General features: G+C 45.4%; 1 protein-coding gene across 2 annotated transcripts; it reads left to right on the forward strand.

Moving 5' to 3' along the window:
• Positions 1-1,116: 1,116 nt before the first annotated feature.
• EDN2 (endothelin 2) lies at positions 1,117-11,883 on the forward strand. Of its 2 annotated transcripts, XR_015308460.1 has the most exons (6): positions 1,117-1,251; positions 3,243-3,390; positions 6,920-7,030; positions 8,148-8,246; positions 9,402-9,695; positions 9,770-11,883. XR_015308460.1 is itself a non-coding variant. In XM_086956858.1 (5 exons), exons 1-5 carry the CDS (start codon positions 1,188-1,190, stop codon positions 9,508-9,510), a joined length of 531 nt encoding a protein of 176 aa, XP_086812984.1. In that variant the 5' UTR covers positions 1,125-1,187; the 3' UTR covers positions 9,511-11,883. The 2 variants fall into 2 exon arrangements, 1 of the variants encoding a protein (XP_086812984.1); XM_086956858.1 differs by having other exon boundaries at positions 1,125-1,251; positions 9,402-11,883.
• The last annotated feature ends 4,727 nt before the right edge of the window (positions 11,884-16,610 follow it).

Raw genomic sequence — 16,610 nt, forward strand, 5'->3', positions numbered from 1 at the left:
GTGCCGCCCTGCGTTTCTGAAGTGGCGGAACGTGTTGTTAAGCCAAGGAGGCTAACGCCTCACTCTGCCACTTCTGTTGTAAATATCCCCTTAGACTCTCCAGTATTGGTTGCACTTCCAGTTGTACATTTATGAGGCACTGACTATTCCATTCCTGGCCTGGTGGCGTTTCAGAGACGCTAGACTGTGAGGACATTCACTCTGCCCCAGATAGACCAGACAATGGACCCACTGACACCACCTCAGCCCCATTGAACCTTCTGGCGACAGTGGGCGGCTATGTGACTGACTCTGTCTTTACCATAGTACCGGTGGCGTTTCAGAGTCACTAGTCTCTATGTGCCAGAAAATCACTGGCTTTACCACATGCCTAGAGGCGTTTTTTACATAACTACCAATATTACCAGGTCCATTCGTGAAGTGCTGCTCCAGTCTAGTTTTTTTTCTCAAATTCTTGGACTTGTAGTCTTGTTTATTTCATTATAAAACAGGACTACAAGTCCCAGACTTCAAAGAAAAAAACCTGACCTGGAGCAGCACATGTGGCATGTACCTGGGGATTGCGGCAGCCTGGTACAGACACTAGTCTGCATGCGGCGGAGTCTGCCCCAGTCCTAAAAGGACCTCAGAGGCACTGCCTTTAACCCAACCCCATAGGCGTTTTAGTGCCACTGGCCCCTATGTGACAATCTTCCCCAGCTCTAGCAGCTGTTCAGAGGCCCTTGCCGTGCTCCGGCCCTACTGACATTTTAGAGGCATTAGTCTGCAATTTGATTGCGTCTTCGGCTGCCCTCTCAGCCTCTCAGAGGCACTGACTGACTCTATCTATCCCGGCCCTGCTGTCCCTTTAGAGACACCAGTAGTCGATGAATGTAATGGGTTTGTCCTAGTTAGAGGCGATGGTTTTTACGTCCGGTGCCCCCCTGGCGTGTGCCAGCTCAGAGCAGGGAGTCGCCGCCGGTGGCACACATTTCTCAGGAGCAGGCAGTGCATAGCCCGGTCTCGAGCCTCGGAATGCAAAACCTTCGCCACGCGCGGGTGGGCGTGGCCAGCGCAGGAGGCGGGACCCAGCCGGCGGCCTTTAAAAACCCAGCGCGTGCCAGGATCGCCACAGAGCATTAGTAGCTCCGCGCGCCCAGAGGACTCTGTACTTGCACTTTCCCCCAGGATTACCCGAGCCACAGGACATGGAGCACAGACCGGCCTGCGTTCTCTCCATCGCCGTGGTGCTCTGCATCGTGCTGGAAGGAGGTGAGCTTCAATGGCACTTCTTGCATACATGCCTCGTTCATGGGGGATTTTGGGAGCAGGATCGAATCATGTATCCTTTGGAGGGGTGGCTGGCGCCGGGACTCTTTATGCACACATGGCATGCATGAAGAAGGGTGTTGGGAGCCAGGGCATTGCATGCATATACATGTCATGTATACGGTAGTCTGGGCCGGGACAGGAGCACCGCGTGCGTTCATACATAGTGGCTATGTTTAATGGTTTTGGAGGTGCTACATGCATACATGACCTCAATGAGTAGGTGACAGGGGCACTGCATGCATACATACCAACCATGTGGTGCTGCTGTGCGCAGATGCACCGCAAGCATACATGGCACGTATGGATAAGTACATAGCGGGCATAGACTGCATACACAGATGCACAGGTGCTAGCCAGTGGCACTGAAGGCAAACATATTTCCATAGGTTAAGGGGTGCCAGGAACATTAGTGCGCCTTCTACAGATACATGTTGGGGTGCGAGCAGCAGCAGCCCTGGAACAGCTATTATACATGGGATCAATGCATATCTTTACATATGTTGAAATGGCAATGAGGGTGAGTGGGTTATATAACATGATAGATAGATAGATAGATAGATACTTCCCGAATGCTGGTTCACCAGTAAAACACTATGGAAATCGCGTTAGTTTTAAGACTACGGACAATGTATTTATGTAAAGCCAAGTCTTTCTAAGTGTACTGTATATGCAGTCAAATACTGTTGCAGTGTAATGTATTTTGTTTATCTGTGATCATTTAAAGTGGCTCCGCGGGGTGTTTGCACCTTTAGCAAAGGTTTCGTTTTGCTTTAAGCTTGTAATTTGCAAACTGAGTTCGACAGACTGCTCCCCTGAATGGCCCGAAGATCTAGAAGTCAGTAGCATGGCAGGTTAAAGTCACGCCTCAGTCACTCCTACAGGTGCCACTTGTATACATCCATTTTTGGTGAGCACTTTCTACCGTTTTAAGTCAGTTTCTACGGCCAGATTTTGCAGAATAGGGGATTTAAAGGTAGGAGTACCGCGCGGTTTGCGAAGGATCACACAATGTGCTCAATAGGGAAAGCCGGGATTAGTGCGCATGTTTGCTTTGTGACAGTGATAAAAAAAAGGGGTCAATTATGAAATGCCACATGGATTGAGTACAATTCAACCATCGGTGTTCTCAATTTTATGTTTGCCCATTTATTGAGTTTTTTATACTCTTGTATTTAAAACACTGAGTTGAGCAATGTGTGTATTCATTGAAAAATCCTATGGAGAAAAAAACACATTAGACTGTAAGCCGATAAAGACTGTTTGTGCAATGCATTTTTTATAGCGGTGCACACAACCGAAGCGGAGTGAACAAGTGTATAAATGGAGACATGATCCTTAGTTTAGGGGGAAAGTGAGTTTGTGCACCTGCAGAGCGGCGGCTGGGGCTATTCGTGAATGTGGCGACTGCATCCGCACGCACTCAACCTATACTGACCTATTTGTGCTTATGTTTGAGTGCATTAATATAAAATGCACTAAAGCGGGTGCAGATAAACGTTGTGGGTGGGGGGGGAGGGGGGCTGGCTTAGCGCGTGGTGCTCATTGATAGAAACATATTTTGACATGGGCGAGAACATTTGGTGAGACCCGGTCTATTTTTTACTGATACTAAAAGTGGGTGAAGGTACGCTTTTATAGAAGAGCGGGTGGTGTGTTGTGTTAATGTGCAATACTTTAAGCTGTGTCCCCTTATGAAGTGCCATGTTGCCTGATGTGCACGTAAGAAGGCGTCCAGGTTGATTGGACTCGGGGAACAACCATGTCGAGTATTTAGATTTCCGTCTTTCTATGCGTTATCACTGTCTTCTGTGCGCTGCGTGGATTTCCGTGCGTAAGATGCCTCCCCTCACGCTTCACGTCCCTTGCACTGACGGCCTGGCGAGGGTCTAGACCGCATCACGTGACCTGTGCCTCCTTCTTCCCTTGCACAGGTAAAGGGAGCCCCTTCCCGGAAGCGGACACGGACCCCGCCGGCGGCGCGAGACACCTGCGCACCAAGAGGTGTTCCTGCAACAACTGGCTGGACAAGGAATGCATCTACTTCTGCCACCTGGACATCATCTGGGTCAACACCCCTGGGTGAGTGCCAGCGCCCCCGTGCCTACCCCCTCCTGAAGTGCATGGTTCTGCAACCCCTTCCCAAAGCGCACTGCGACAGCTGATGGTTTTAGTATACAAGGAAAACTCGTTGTACCATCCAAAGGTTCTTAATACAAAGTCTTAGCGAGCTAACATGTCCGAAAGCGCTATATTACGATAGAAATACGAGCAAAGCGCTGTACAGGTGTATACAACATAACACATAGGTCCTATGTGGGCTCCAGTTTGCTTCCGTCTTACTTGTGTTCAATGTTCGGTGCCAGGGCTTAAAAAGGGAGCTGCTGGCAGGATAAGCACCAGCGCCAGGCAGGAGACCCACTTGGGCTCACAATAAAGAGAAAACAAACCAACAGCCCACCTGTTTCCCCATTAATGCCCGAGCAAGGGTTGCAAACCGCAGACTGCTCCAAATTCCTCTGTTTGCTTGTTAGCAATGATATTCCAAGCCAATGCAAACACAATTCAATCAAATGCATTCTGGGTACAAACCAGCCTTTGTTTTCTGCAAAATTGCATCAGCGTGTAAAAAAACTCAACTTTGAAGGGATGCGTTTTTTCTGGGTGCTCTTTTGAACAGACCACAACGTTTTGTGGTCTAACGTTTTCAAATTGGACGATTAATATAATACGTCCCCAATAGGCAGTCAGCTGCGCTTTAAACATTCACTAAACGTAGGGTTTTTATGGGACATACATACCTATTGGTTCAAAAGAAAATACCCAACTGGAAGGAAGACAATGGATGGGGAATGGCTAAAGACTATTAAAGTGCTCTGGCAAAACTCGCACAATATGGAGTAACCCACCGAGGAAAACCGACCTATCAAATGCAGCTCCGAGCGCAAGCTTTGGCAGCCAGGTTGAGCCCAAGGCTCGCTTTTCAGATCTCTGACAGCTTAAGCAAACAATCATAGGAATAGCTAACAGAGACAGAAAGGAATAAAGATCAGAGCCGAGGTATTTAAAAATATCAAACATGTAACTCATTGCAAAAAATAATTTAGAATAAAACAGGATAAAGGGGAGAACGTTGTCTTTTGGAGGGAGGGATAACAAATCCACGTACCGGTTTGGCAAGGAACCAGTTATAGAGTATACAAAATGACCCCCTCCCCCACACCCTCTACCCCCAATCATTCTCTCTTGTGGACACATTCCCTAATTTTCATTTACTTAGCAGTTTAAATGTTGTGTCATGGAACTTCGGAACTATTACGCCAGAAAACACCACATGCTTTAAAAAGTACAAAAAGCCAAGTTGTGTACATCACCTGTTTTCCTATTAAGTTCTCGCTCCATCGTCATGCGAAGGAAGAGAGCCTTGTGCGGCCTGATTTAGTATATGTGAGTGGGCTGTTGCAACCCTTCCCTGGGCCCCCAACTTGCACTTGAGGTGTGCCACACCTCTCCCAGACACCACGTGCCTTTAAAGAACAGCTTTGACCCCATCCTAAAATTGTGCCTAGTCCCTTCCTACTAGTTTCGTTTAACCACCAACCACTCCACTCAGTCTGTTTTAGGTGTTTGTCTAGCAGACATCGCGTGATCTTGTTTTGTAAATGCTCTCTCATTCAAGCACTTGCATTCCAGTTTCCAAAGGTTTTTACTTTAAAAAAAAAAACGAGGTTGGTTCTGGGCTTGTGATATTCTTACCCGCCAAACCTGTCATTGCTAAACGGAGGACTTTGTAGAATGCAAAGCCTCCAATACGTATGTGCAGCGTGACTCTGCAAAACTTCCTGGTACATCCTGCCACCTGCTGTTCGGAATGTGCTCTGCGGGCAGACAAAACAAAAACACACTCAAAGCAGAAACGTAACTTATTTCCAGGCACAGAAAGTATGCAGCAATTACGTAGTGCTGGGTTCCATCAACTTGCACCTGAAAGAGTTTCAAAGTAATGGGATTTGCTATTTTTAGTTAGTACGTGTCCTTTACACACAACTGCATTTTACATAGCAAAAGACTGCTCCCAATTCGGATTTAATCTTATCCTCCGCATGCACTTAGCTCACTGAGCAACTCCACCTACCTGCTGTCTAAACCCCTGCATTTCTCCATAGTAGCGCATTCCTCCTCCCGCACTGCTGGGTTCTTTTTTTTCTAGGACAGTTCGGTACAGAGGTGCCCAGACACGAATTAATGATAGTAATAAAGTAATTTAATCGGGTCCGTGAGCAGCTCTTTTATGTCGCTGTCAGCAGGCTAGTTATTAGTGCGCCCTGCCTAGCAGCGGCGCAGGGAGGGGATTACTCGGAGGTTGGGCGATGTTTACTACAGGCCGCGTCCAGAAGAGCGCAAATATTAGCTCAGAGCGGTTGCTGTCACCGGCTGGAGGGAGGAGACGCGCTCTTTCTTCAGAAGGGGAGTCTATTTTTAAATCCCGGCGTGTCTCAGCGTCAAGGCATCTTTTTGTGTGTTCGCGTGACTCAGAGTGGAGATTAAAATGCCTGGACTGCGAGCGGGTGCTGAATCAGGGCCGCAGCCAAGAGAGCCGGCGGAATCTGTTTTTTTTTTGCAGAAGAAAAACACGGACTTTTCAATCTACTTTCGATTTCAGACCAAATGGCAAAACTTCGTCAGTTTCTCAAAATGTAATTGCCCTGCTAAATATTTAAAATGAATCGATTCCTCACAGTACAAAAACAAATACACAGGCTATCTGCGGTGAGACTATGGGTCAGCAAATAGCGCCTAGGGGTGACCCCTGAAACGAGCCGCTAGAACATTGTACATTTGCATACTCACAGTGTCTTGCCTCAACGATTCTGAGAAGTGCGGTGGTGTGGCTATAAGGTGGGGTCAACAGATTGTATCATTTAAATTTCATATAAATATATTATACAATCAAAATATGTATGCGCTTGGTTCAGATTATATCACGTTATTTGAATAAGAGGGTTGAAGATATCAGGACTGATATTGTCAATCATAGTTTATTCAAATTCTGACAGTTTGTAGCAACATCTAAAAGTATTGTATCGACATCTAAAAACAGTATTTTTACGGAAATGCTAAATACTTTCTATTGGATTGCACTGCATTTATATTGTATTATACTTATGACTAGGCTTTGAGCCGCTTTATTAACATACGGTACCGAGTATGCTTGCAGTTTGGTATTTTAAAACCAGGGTTGGTATTCAAAGGTACCTGGCCTGCTCTATCTTCACCTTTGCCGGGGAGTTAAATGGCGACCTACACTTGTAAACTTGACTTACTGGTATGAACCGCTAGACAAATAAGTGACAGTTCGTGACAGAGGGGCTGGGGTGAGCGGCCAAGGACTCTTCTCTGTTTCTGGGCCAGTGCTGTACAGAGATTTTGATTGGTGTCATAAACGGCTTTGAAAGGAGGGCAGAGTTTAATTGGCAGGGGTGCAGGGCTTGAGCAGGGTTTATGGCTGCAGGCCTGGTGGATATTCGCATGACTGCATAGGATCAATGCATTCGATTATGGGATCTGGTCCGGTTTTCTCATGTCCCTCCCTCTACTTGTGTTTCCACAGGCAGACCAGTCCATACGGCCTGGGCAACCCGACGAAGCGCCGCAAGCGCGCCCTCAAGAGGTGCGCATGCGCCAGCGCCGACGACACCACGTGCTCTGCGTTTTGCCACAGGTGAGTACTTGTGGCTACCTATCTCAACAGGGAAATTGCTCCACTCTCTTGTTTTAAACCTCTCTTTCTTTTCTCATTTTCCGCTCTGTCGCTTTCTTTCAGTCTGCCCTTTCTCGCTATGGACCCCTTATATTTTCATTCTATGCGATATTGTTCTCGTCTCATTTCTTTAAGTCCCATTTTCTGGTTCTCTCACGTCTTTTTTTTTTTTTTAGCGTTCAGACTGCCACTTTCCCTGTACCGTTGACTGCCTTAACTCACTTGCACTTGCTGATTCATACCTCCTATTTGTGTTTCTTTTTTTATACTTTTTCCAAGTTTTCTTTCTTTTTTTGTCTTTCTCTCAAGCTATTTCTTATTTTCTTTCTAACGTTTCTCACTATATCTCCCGTTTTTGAGTTGTATGTTATTATTGTATAATGTATAGGCGTCCATTAGCACTAGTGAGACAGGGACCTGGGAGCAGTGCTGTGCCACGAGATAGTACACCCAAGGCATGCCGGTCCTGCAGCGTGCACAGACTTCACGTTGCCAGCGTCAGCTGCTGTTTACGTAATCCAGGGTGATGCTTTCACCTTGAGCTAGGCTGCACTGACTTTAACTAGCTCTTCTGTTCTGGGCCGGTTTGCTAGTTTGCCCAGCGCCTCAATCACTCACTGTTTTGGATATTGCAAGGCGTACCCCATCAGCAGTTCAGACCGCCCCCCCCTCGCCCGGAATGAACCCTTCCTCCCAGGGATGGCTCCTGCCTGCAGTTAGAGGGATCCGCCTGCGGGGCAGAGGCCTGGCACCAGCCGGCTGCAGGTGATGCCGTGCCAGGGTGTGGCAGAGGATGACTTTATCGCTGTAAATTGCATTCCTTTCAGCTAAGTGTTTTTCTCCTGTACAAGCTCCCACGGGTGGAGAGGTGTCGAAATAAAAGGCAATTTTGATTATGCCATGAAAATACCAGAGCCATAAACACGCTGTAAAGCACCGCAGCTATAAAGCGTAACCTTTCCCTGACAGTTAACCGTGGCAGCTTTTGGCACCGGGTTGCATGTTGTTGTTGGATTCTCTGGTTGCTGCGAGGCCCGAAGCTCGCATTAGCTCACATGTTGTGTTTTTCATTCTCCAGCGGCGTCACGAACACTGCAGAGCCCAAGGAAAAGGCAGAGACCGCGGGAAGACGAGACACGCTGCAGGGTGGGGGAGCAAAGCTCCTGAGAGTTCTAAGGTGAGCTTCCTGAGGTCGATGGAGCAGAGTGTCTGTGCTGAAGCCAGGGACTTGGCACAGAAATGCCCCAGATGAGTTGGTCGGGTGGGAGAGTAAGAGGCAACTGGCTGCAGTCCGTGTAAAACCTTCATAACTCCTGAAGGGCAAGGGGAGAAGGACGAGCGGCAAACAAGGGAGTGCAGCAGAAGCGCTATCTGTGCCCCGGAAATAGAGCAAGGCCTAAGCATCGGTGGGCCTTCCAAAGGAGCCACATATAAGGCTCCTTGCAAGGTTTTCCAGAGGAGTCGAGTAAAATCCCTAGACAAGACATTCTGAAATGTATGGTTTGGTCCCCCCCATGGAGGGCTGAAGGAGCCGATCCTAGTCCGTAGGCAATACCTGCCTCAGTGACCAAGGCTAAGTCGCAGGGATAACCTTGCTCAGAAACCAAGCTTACACCTAAGAAAAGAACTTTCCCAGGACCGAGAATTGGCCTTTCTGAGAACTAAGCCTAGCACTCAGGGAAAGCTTTAGTCAAACACCATACCTAGATCTTAGGCAAGTCCTTGATGAGGAATCAAACCTAGACTTTAGGAAAGGCCACGCTGAGGGTGCTCCCCTTCCTAAGACGCCAACAATATACCCTCCTCAACCAAGCTAGGACATAGGTAAGGTATTCTGGCAAATTATAGTCGATCCCTCTTCCATTGCCTTCTTGCAGTTCTCTGCAGATTTCATTCCTTACATTGGTGTCCTGTCTCTAGGGTGGCTTTAGCGAGGAGTTACACGTGGGTCCCTGGGGCTGTTTCTTCAATAAATCACTGTGGGGGCAAATGTGTTGCCTTTAGAGGAGGTTTATGGACAGTGATCTGACAGTCTTGGTACAGGCACGCCAATCTGCCACACACTGTCAGTAACCAATCCGATTTGAACCTATCAGGATATTAAATAGCTTAACCTTTGACCCACTAGATGATTGGCATAGACTATATGATGATTGCTGAAATCTACTCAACTTTGAAGTGATGTAGCCCCTAGATGATGTAGCCCCTAGAAGAGTAGAGATGGCATGAAGGAAACAAACTGACCAATGGATCCCACATCTGTTTGAGGGATTTAAGACTGATTGTTCCACTGAAGAACATACACTGACCTTTTGAATCTTCTTTTTTTCAGGGATGTTGCTTTTTCCAATTCTGTGCACGCAAGATGGCGACACAATGTAAGGAGGCGATCCCTCAGCGAGCTGCCATGGAGGAACAGTGTGTGGAAGAAGAGAAGATAGGAGGTGCCGAAAACACCCCCTTTTACGCTAAATGTTCTGCATTCCGCCTGGGACTTCATAGGAGCATGCAGGCAACGAGAAGGGAAAGCAGCCCTGAACACAACACGAGCCAGGAAGGCAAGCAGAAGAAGCGCGAGAGTGGTGGATCAGCCAGCCGCTACTGATTACCTGCACTGTGACGGCACGTGTGACAGTGGAGAGTAGGACACAGATCCCCACTGAGAAGCAACAGCCTCTTTGACTCATTAAAGATCTGCAGGTTGAGGACCAGGCATTTGGTGGACATCACCAGGATGTCCCAATGGGTTCATGGGAAGAACTCATTTTCAGAGCAATCTGTGTGGCAGGGAGCGTTTTAGAAAATGGAAATATCTGTTTTTTCACTACATTGTGTATTTGACCAAATTTGGAATTGGAACAAAGGATTCTAAAAATATCTTTGTCTTTGCTAGCTCCAAAAGTACTACCACCCCTCCGAATGAGGAATTGTGACTTTGGTGGTGTAGCAAACAAAGACTGGTTCTCTCACGCTATATCAATGCACTGGCATTAGTCAAAAATTTCTTGCATCTCAGAAAAAAAATAGGTTCATCTAGGATGCTACCTCGAGAGCCAAGTATTGTGATTTAAAGACTCACAGCAAATGGTGGTCCGCCTTCAGCACGTGGACGGAGCAGGTGGATTTCCCAGTCTTGGTGTGCCAGTGCAGTGGTTATTAGCCACCAAGGACCCTTAAGCTTCCATGTCTGTTTTGACTCAACAAACATTAAAGACTGGTGGCTGCCAAGATGGCTTTGTGAGCCAAGAACCTATTTTTTACTGATGCAAAGGAAGGAATACTGGACTTTTGGACTATGTCTTGTTTGTGCAATTCATTGCATTTCCTCTGTTTTTTTTCTTTGAACAAGAACCATGTGATATGCTGCCCAGTCAGATCCTAATTCAGGAAATGCATTCAACTGAAGCTTGTTTTCTTGACTATGGGTTGGGTGGTCATGGTACAGACCAATCTGGCTGAAGACTATCTGCTGTCTCTGAACGTCCTGTGGGGTTGGGGCAGTGTCAGTCACATATCAGGTGATGCCTGACATGTGGGTGACTGTGCACACATTTCAATGCCTTTTAAAAGCACAACCATTCAAAGTGCTTCTGGTGGTGGTTGGAGGGGGTAAACCACAGGATAGCCATATCTCTACTTCTGGTTGTCACTCATGCAGTGTGGCACTTAGGGGGTGGGGTAAAGAGACATGAGGGGGTGGGGTTGATCACCAGTGTCTCCTGGCACTAAGGACACACAGCACTGATGTAGACTGCATTTTTGTATGATAACATAAAGTATGTTTGTCTGTTGAGAGGAAGGTGAGTAGGCCGGGGAGGGCTGTGGGGGGGGAGGGGGGCTAGGTGGGAAGATTAGAAGGAAGTACCTGCTTCCAAATTGCTGCTAGAAGTATAAACCTCAGAAATCCGAGACCTCAGAGAGGTTTCTGAGTGCCTCGTAGTGCATTTTATGGTAAAATGTATCCAATCCAGGGACTTGTGAGTGACAAATGTTCGAGTGAGTATGACAACGCTCATATCTCTGGAGCATTCAGTTATTTTCTGAAGTTAAAAGCATCCAAACATGGCCGAACTTAGGTAAAGAAGGGAAGAAAGGAACGTTCTCTGTCACTTTACACACACATTCTAAAGGCCAGCCTCTCGATGGGCAGATACCCTACCCAGTACAAGAGCAAGAACCAATATGGAGCTTTTCTCATAGTAACATTACTAGTGATGTGATGAGTCGGTGTCCAAGTAATCCCACTGCACACATACATGAGAAATCGAACACAATTACTTGATTTGCCCAAGGTCCCCAGATATGTCAAGCTGTGTAACGCTTGGATAGGACCATCATATTTGACCCAGCCCTATGAGAGAACGTTCCTGCTTTCCCTATAGGTCAATGAGCCTGTGAAGTTTTCACTGGTACCAAGGGAGCCATTAAGCCACTCTCAGCACTGGTTTGTAATTTTGTTTTAGGGCACATCTATAATGAAACTTCTAGTGCTGCCTTCCCAAAAGTTTGTCTGGAAGGGAGTATGGGTGGGGGTTAATGAAGAGATGACTGAACCTTTGTAACTGACAAGCAAAAAATGTCCTCTAAAACTTTGCACATTTTTTTAACGTACACAGTCCACTGCTGTGCTTCTCGCGAGCACCCCCTGTCCAGCGGTGTTGAATGCTACTGTTTTTATCTATTTATATGTAAATTAACAGAATTTAATAATTTATTGCAAGTTATGCGGTGAGCTTGCCCATATTTATTTAACCTATGGAAATATTTTATATACAAATCCTTTACTTTGTAATAAAATGAAAAATAAGAATGGACTGGTCTTCCAGATATGTTTTCTTTATATTTTGTTTACAGGGTGTATTGAAGCAGGTAGACTTGTTTTTCCTTGTGAGCAACAACAGGTAATCAAGCACCCAACCAAACGAAAACCGGTAAAGTCCTTTGGTGCACCCATCCATGCACTTAATACACTTCAAAGTTATTTAGCAGGATCAAGCCAATTTTACTTTCACATTAACCAACACACAACAATACTAAGCGAAGTAACAAAATATGGGGGCATATTACCAAGCAATAGCGATAATTATCGCTATTGCTTGGTTAGAGACAAAAATTTACCGCTGAGCTGCGGCGATTTTTTATCGCAAATAAACCTTGGTATTACCAAGGTTTATCGCAAATGCGATAAAAATCGTCTGCAATGCATGAATATCAATGAAAAGTCAGCGATATTCATGTATTACCGAGCTAATGCTCTTAGCCATGTTATCCACCTCCCATTGGATAACATGGCTAAGAACTGCTCAGGGCAGGTGTTAGCTTTTGGAGATATTCGCGCTTAGCGCGAATATCTCCAAAAGTTGGTAATAGGAGATAGCGATGTTAGGGACAGTTTCCAGTTGCTAACATCTTGGCACGCCCACTTTGGTTGTCATTAGTGATAAATATCACTGACTTGCAAAGTGGGGCCCAAGATGGTCGCTATCTCTTACTAGCTGTCGCTAACTGGTGTTAGCGACAGCTAGGTAATAGGGAGATAATTTTATATCCGCTTTCTTGGCTTTTAAAGCCAAAAAAGCAGAGATAAACCCCTTTGATAATATGCCCCTATTTTATGTAAATTTTTATAGCATCCTATCACCTGTGAGGGTATTCTGGCACTTTGCAGGGATGTGTAGCTTGCCTCGAGAGGCCCTTCTCGAAAAGCCAGGTCTTCAGTTTCTTGCTGAATTCAAGAAGTGATGAAACGTTAATGTGGTGTGGGAGGCTGTGCCACGCTTTAGGAGTGATGTGTGAGAAGGCACAACCTCCTACTCTGCTTTTGTGTAATACGTGGCTAGTGAGATATCAGAGGGGCCTAATGGGTTGGTTGAATCATACATGGCTGTTCCGGTAGCTAGGGCCCATGTTGTGTAGTGCTTTGTATGTGTCTGTGAGGAGCTTGAACCGGTCATGCAGTGTGTATAGGGAGCCAGTGTGGTGTGGAGCCAATTCCCTTAGGTGTGGTGCGACATGAGACCAGTGTGGGACTTTGAGGACCAAGGGCCTCATTTATGAAAAGTGACGCATCGCTGCGTGAAAACAGCGATGCGTCACTTTTCACTGCGCACTCCTTGCGACACCAATGATGCGTCATATTTAATGTATGACGCATCATGTCGCAAGGACTTACAGATGCGTCAGTATTTCTGACGTATCTGTAAGCGCAAAAGTGACGCATTGCTGGAGTGTGTCACAAAAGTGACGCAACTCAAGCAATGCGTCCTTTCACATGGGGAAAGCCCCATGTGAAAGGGCTTGCGTCAGTCTTACGCCTGCTGTGAGGCAGGCGCAAGATTTTTACGCAACAGCATCCTAAAAGTGACGCAGTGAAATCTCATAGATTTCACTGCGTCACTATTACGAGGCTTTTTGCGGGGGAACGCCCCCTCTGCATACATTATACCTGACGCAGGTATAATGTGGCGCAGGGGTGTAAAAAGTGACGCATATACCTAGATGCGCACTTTTTAAATATGGCGCAACAAGGCGCATATTTCACGCCGCTGGTGCGTCACAAAAAGCGACGCACCAGCGGCGCAAAACTGACGCAAGGCCTCATAAATAAGGGCCCAGTTCTGCAGCTGTATTCTGTACGGTCAGAAGACTTTTTGTGAGTGGGTTGGTGTCAGAACACCTTTCAGAGTTCCACAGGGTAGGCAGAGGCTACTTGGGCCAACAGTGGCAGTTCAGGTTTTTTACTCCTGATTTCCTAGGGCCACTTACTAACTGAGCCAAGTATCCCTTCTTCATTTGACTGTCTGGTATGAATGGTCCAAGCAATCCAAGTCTCTGTCGGTGTTGAGGTATATACAGAATAGAGAAAAAACGCTCACAACTCAACATGTGTGCAGCAGCAGTAATAAATCATTGTCCAGCCATATACTTTTATTTAAAAAAAAGTATTTCTTTTCTACCACTATTCGCACAAAGGAAAATACGAGATCCACAAACAATTACACAGCCCTTCCCTGGAGTTGGGGCTCTAGTGATTCTTTGTTGGTTCCTTGGCCCACTCACTTCTCAGGTTAGCAGTCATGGTTATTTCCCATTGACTTAATCAATAACTATCTTTATTTGGAAGTATAATGACATTCATAAAAGCACATAAAACATTACATCAAATATAATTCATTATACCGAATAATAGGAAAGCAATAGTTAAAGCTAAAACATAACAACATATGTTAAAATAATTTTAAGACCACATGGACATACGAGCTTGCACAACAGATTTTAAAAAAGCCCTGACATACAAGACAATTTCAGCGTTGGAGAAGGTCATTAGAAGTCTGAGAGGGGGCCTACATTGACCAATACTTTAAAAATACTTCTTTGAAAACTGGGATGGAAAACAACCTTGTATACTTTACATAAAATTTGCAGAACAAGGTAAAATTGAGCATTGATTGACCGAAATGGTAACAGACAAATGTTTTCTGCAGAATCTATTTTCCTCAAATTGTATAGCCTTACAATTAGAAAAGCCCCCAACCTGGGCGGCATACATATCGATGGGTGGGTACGCATTGCGCCTTGTAAATTTGCAGAGGAGGCTTTAGGGAGCCACCCCCCGCAGGTTGGGGAAGGCTACACAAAGAACCATTGCAAATTTTGTGGTGTGCAGTATTAGCCGACCAAGATCGCCGAGAAAATCACACCGAGATATGGAAGAGTGTACTTAGTGATACGAAGTGTCTCGCCACATGTTGTTAGGCGTTCTCCTGCCGCCCTACAACTCAAACTGCGAGGAGAATGTGGCCATAAGACGTCACAGCGTATCACTAAGTACACTTGTCAAGCTCTGGATATGTCCAAGGGAGCGCAGATTGCTAATTAACAGCACACCGTTGTGGCTATCATACCACGCTTATTATAACAACTCCTGCCTATCTCTAAAACATACAAAGAATTTGGATGAACATTTGGATTTTTTCTCCTTATTCATTTGGATCATCTGTTCGCTCAACATTGGTGCGACTGCCACCTTTACTAAACCATACAGATGTTCAAGGTTACTACCACATTTATTTACACCTATTGGTCTATATAGAGTCTTCAATGCCCTGAAGAAAGAAGTCCCGTGCCTAAGGACGAAACGCGTTGGCTGTTTGTCTTAAAAGAATGAATTAATAAAGAAGAGAAAAACGAGTTCTTTACACAACTGCTTCATTGCTTCGTTTAACATTTACTATTCACAGGAATTTGAACTCTTCTGAAAAGTGGTGAAGCTCTGATATAGTTTTTTCATTTTGTTTCCCCTAGTAATAGAGGAGTACTCTTGGACAGGTGGTACTTTGGAGAATTGCACACAGGATTACTTAGTATTGCTTGACTCTAAATTGGTGATTTTTTGCAATTGATACCTATTGGTTGCTTTCGGTCCATTGTCAAACTTGTGTGTTTTCATAATATGAGATTTTGTAAAGTTTGTCTGCAGATCGAGTGAGGCCATGAAGTCCACAAAAGCCTGCACTAGATGACGTAGTGCCCTCTGGGCATGTGCCATAAGTACTGCGTCATCGGCATATAATAATGTCGGTGATGGCTTTCCCCATCATTTTTGGTACATCTTGTGTTGACTGCACTAAAAAGGATGACGCTCATTAATATAAAGAATACATAAAAGGGGAGCCAATATGCATCCTTGTCCTACTCTCAGATGTATGCCTACATCTCCAGATATCTCACCTTGCATACCGATACATACACGTGCCCTCATATCATTATGTAGATGTGGCAAAAAACTGTACTAAAACAATATCCAAACCACCACCTATAAACAAAGACCCCAATTTTGTCTGATTCACACAGTCGTAGGCTGATGACAGGTCCATAAACGCTAAGTAGAGAGATGTTTTAGCAACTGTATACTTTCCAAAAACCAGGTTAAGGTTGAGACACTGCTCAATAGTTCCCACTTTGTGCCTGATCCCATGCTAACAGGGGTAGAGCACAGACTCATCAGCAGACCATTCTCTAGTCCTGTTATAGATAGTTCTCCCCAAAATGTTAACAGTGGTATCAATTAAAGACATAGGGCGATAAAAGTTTGGAGCTAATCTGTCACCTTTCCTAAAAAAGGGTACAATAATTGATGTGCCCCATGATACTGGAAGTGGAGAATCTACAAGATTGTTAAAAACATTCGTAAAGAGTAATAAATAGTATTGCTTTTCATCAAGTCGATGGGGACACATTAGGCCATGGTGCCTTTCCTCCAGCACTTTGATTAATAGCTTCTTCCACTTCCGTCAAGGTTACCTGATACTGTTTAACAAAGAAAAGATCTATGTCAAAAGTTATCGACATTGGAGGTGGAGCATATATTTTACTAAAGTGTTCTTCACATAGTTTGCTATGGATGTGACATTAGATGGTACTGAGGGGCCTGTTTTTGCACTTCTTCATAGATATAATGAGCCAGAAGGATATGCAGGGATTCAACACCAATGCCTGTACTAGTATCTCCCATTGACTCATAATTACTTCCTGCTGTCTT

This window comes from Lissotriton vulgaris, chromosome 2_1, assembly GCF_964263255.1.
Source record: "Lissotriton vulgaris chromosome 2_1, aLisVul1.2, whole genome shotgun sequence".
Taxonomy (NCBI): Eukaryota; Metazoa; Chordata; class Amphibia; order Caudata; family Salamandridae; genus Lissotriton; species Lissotriton vulgaris.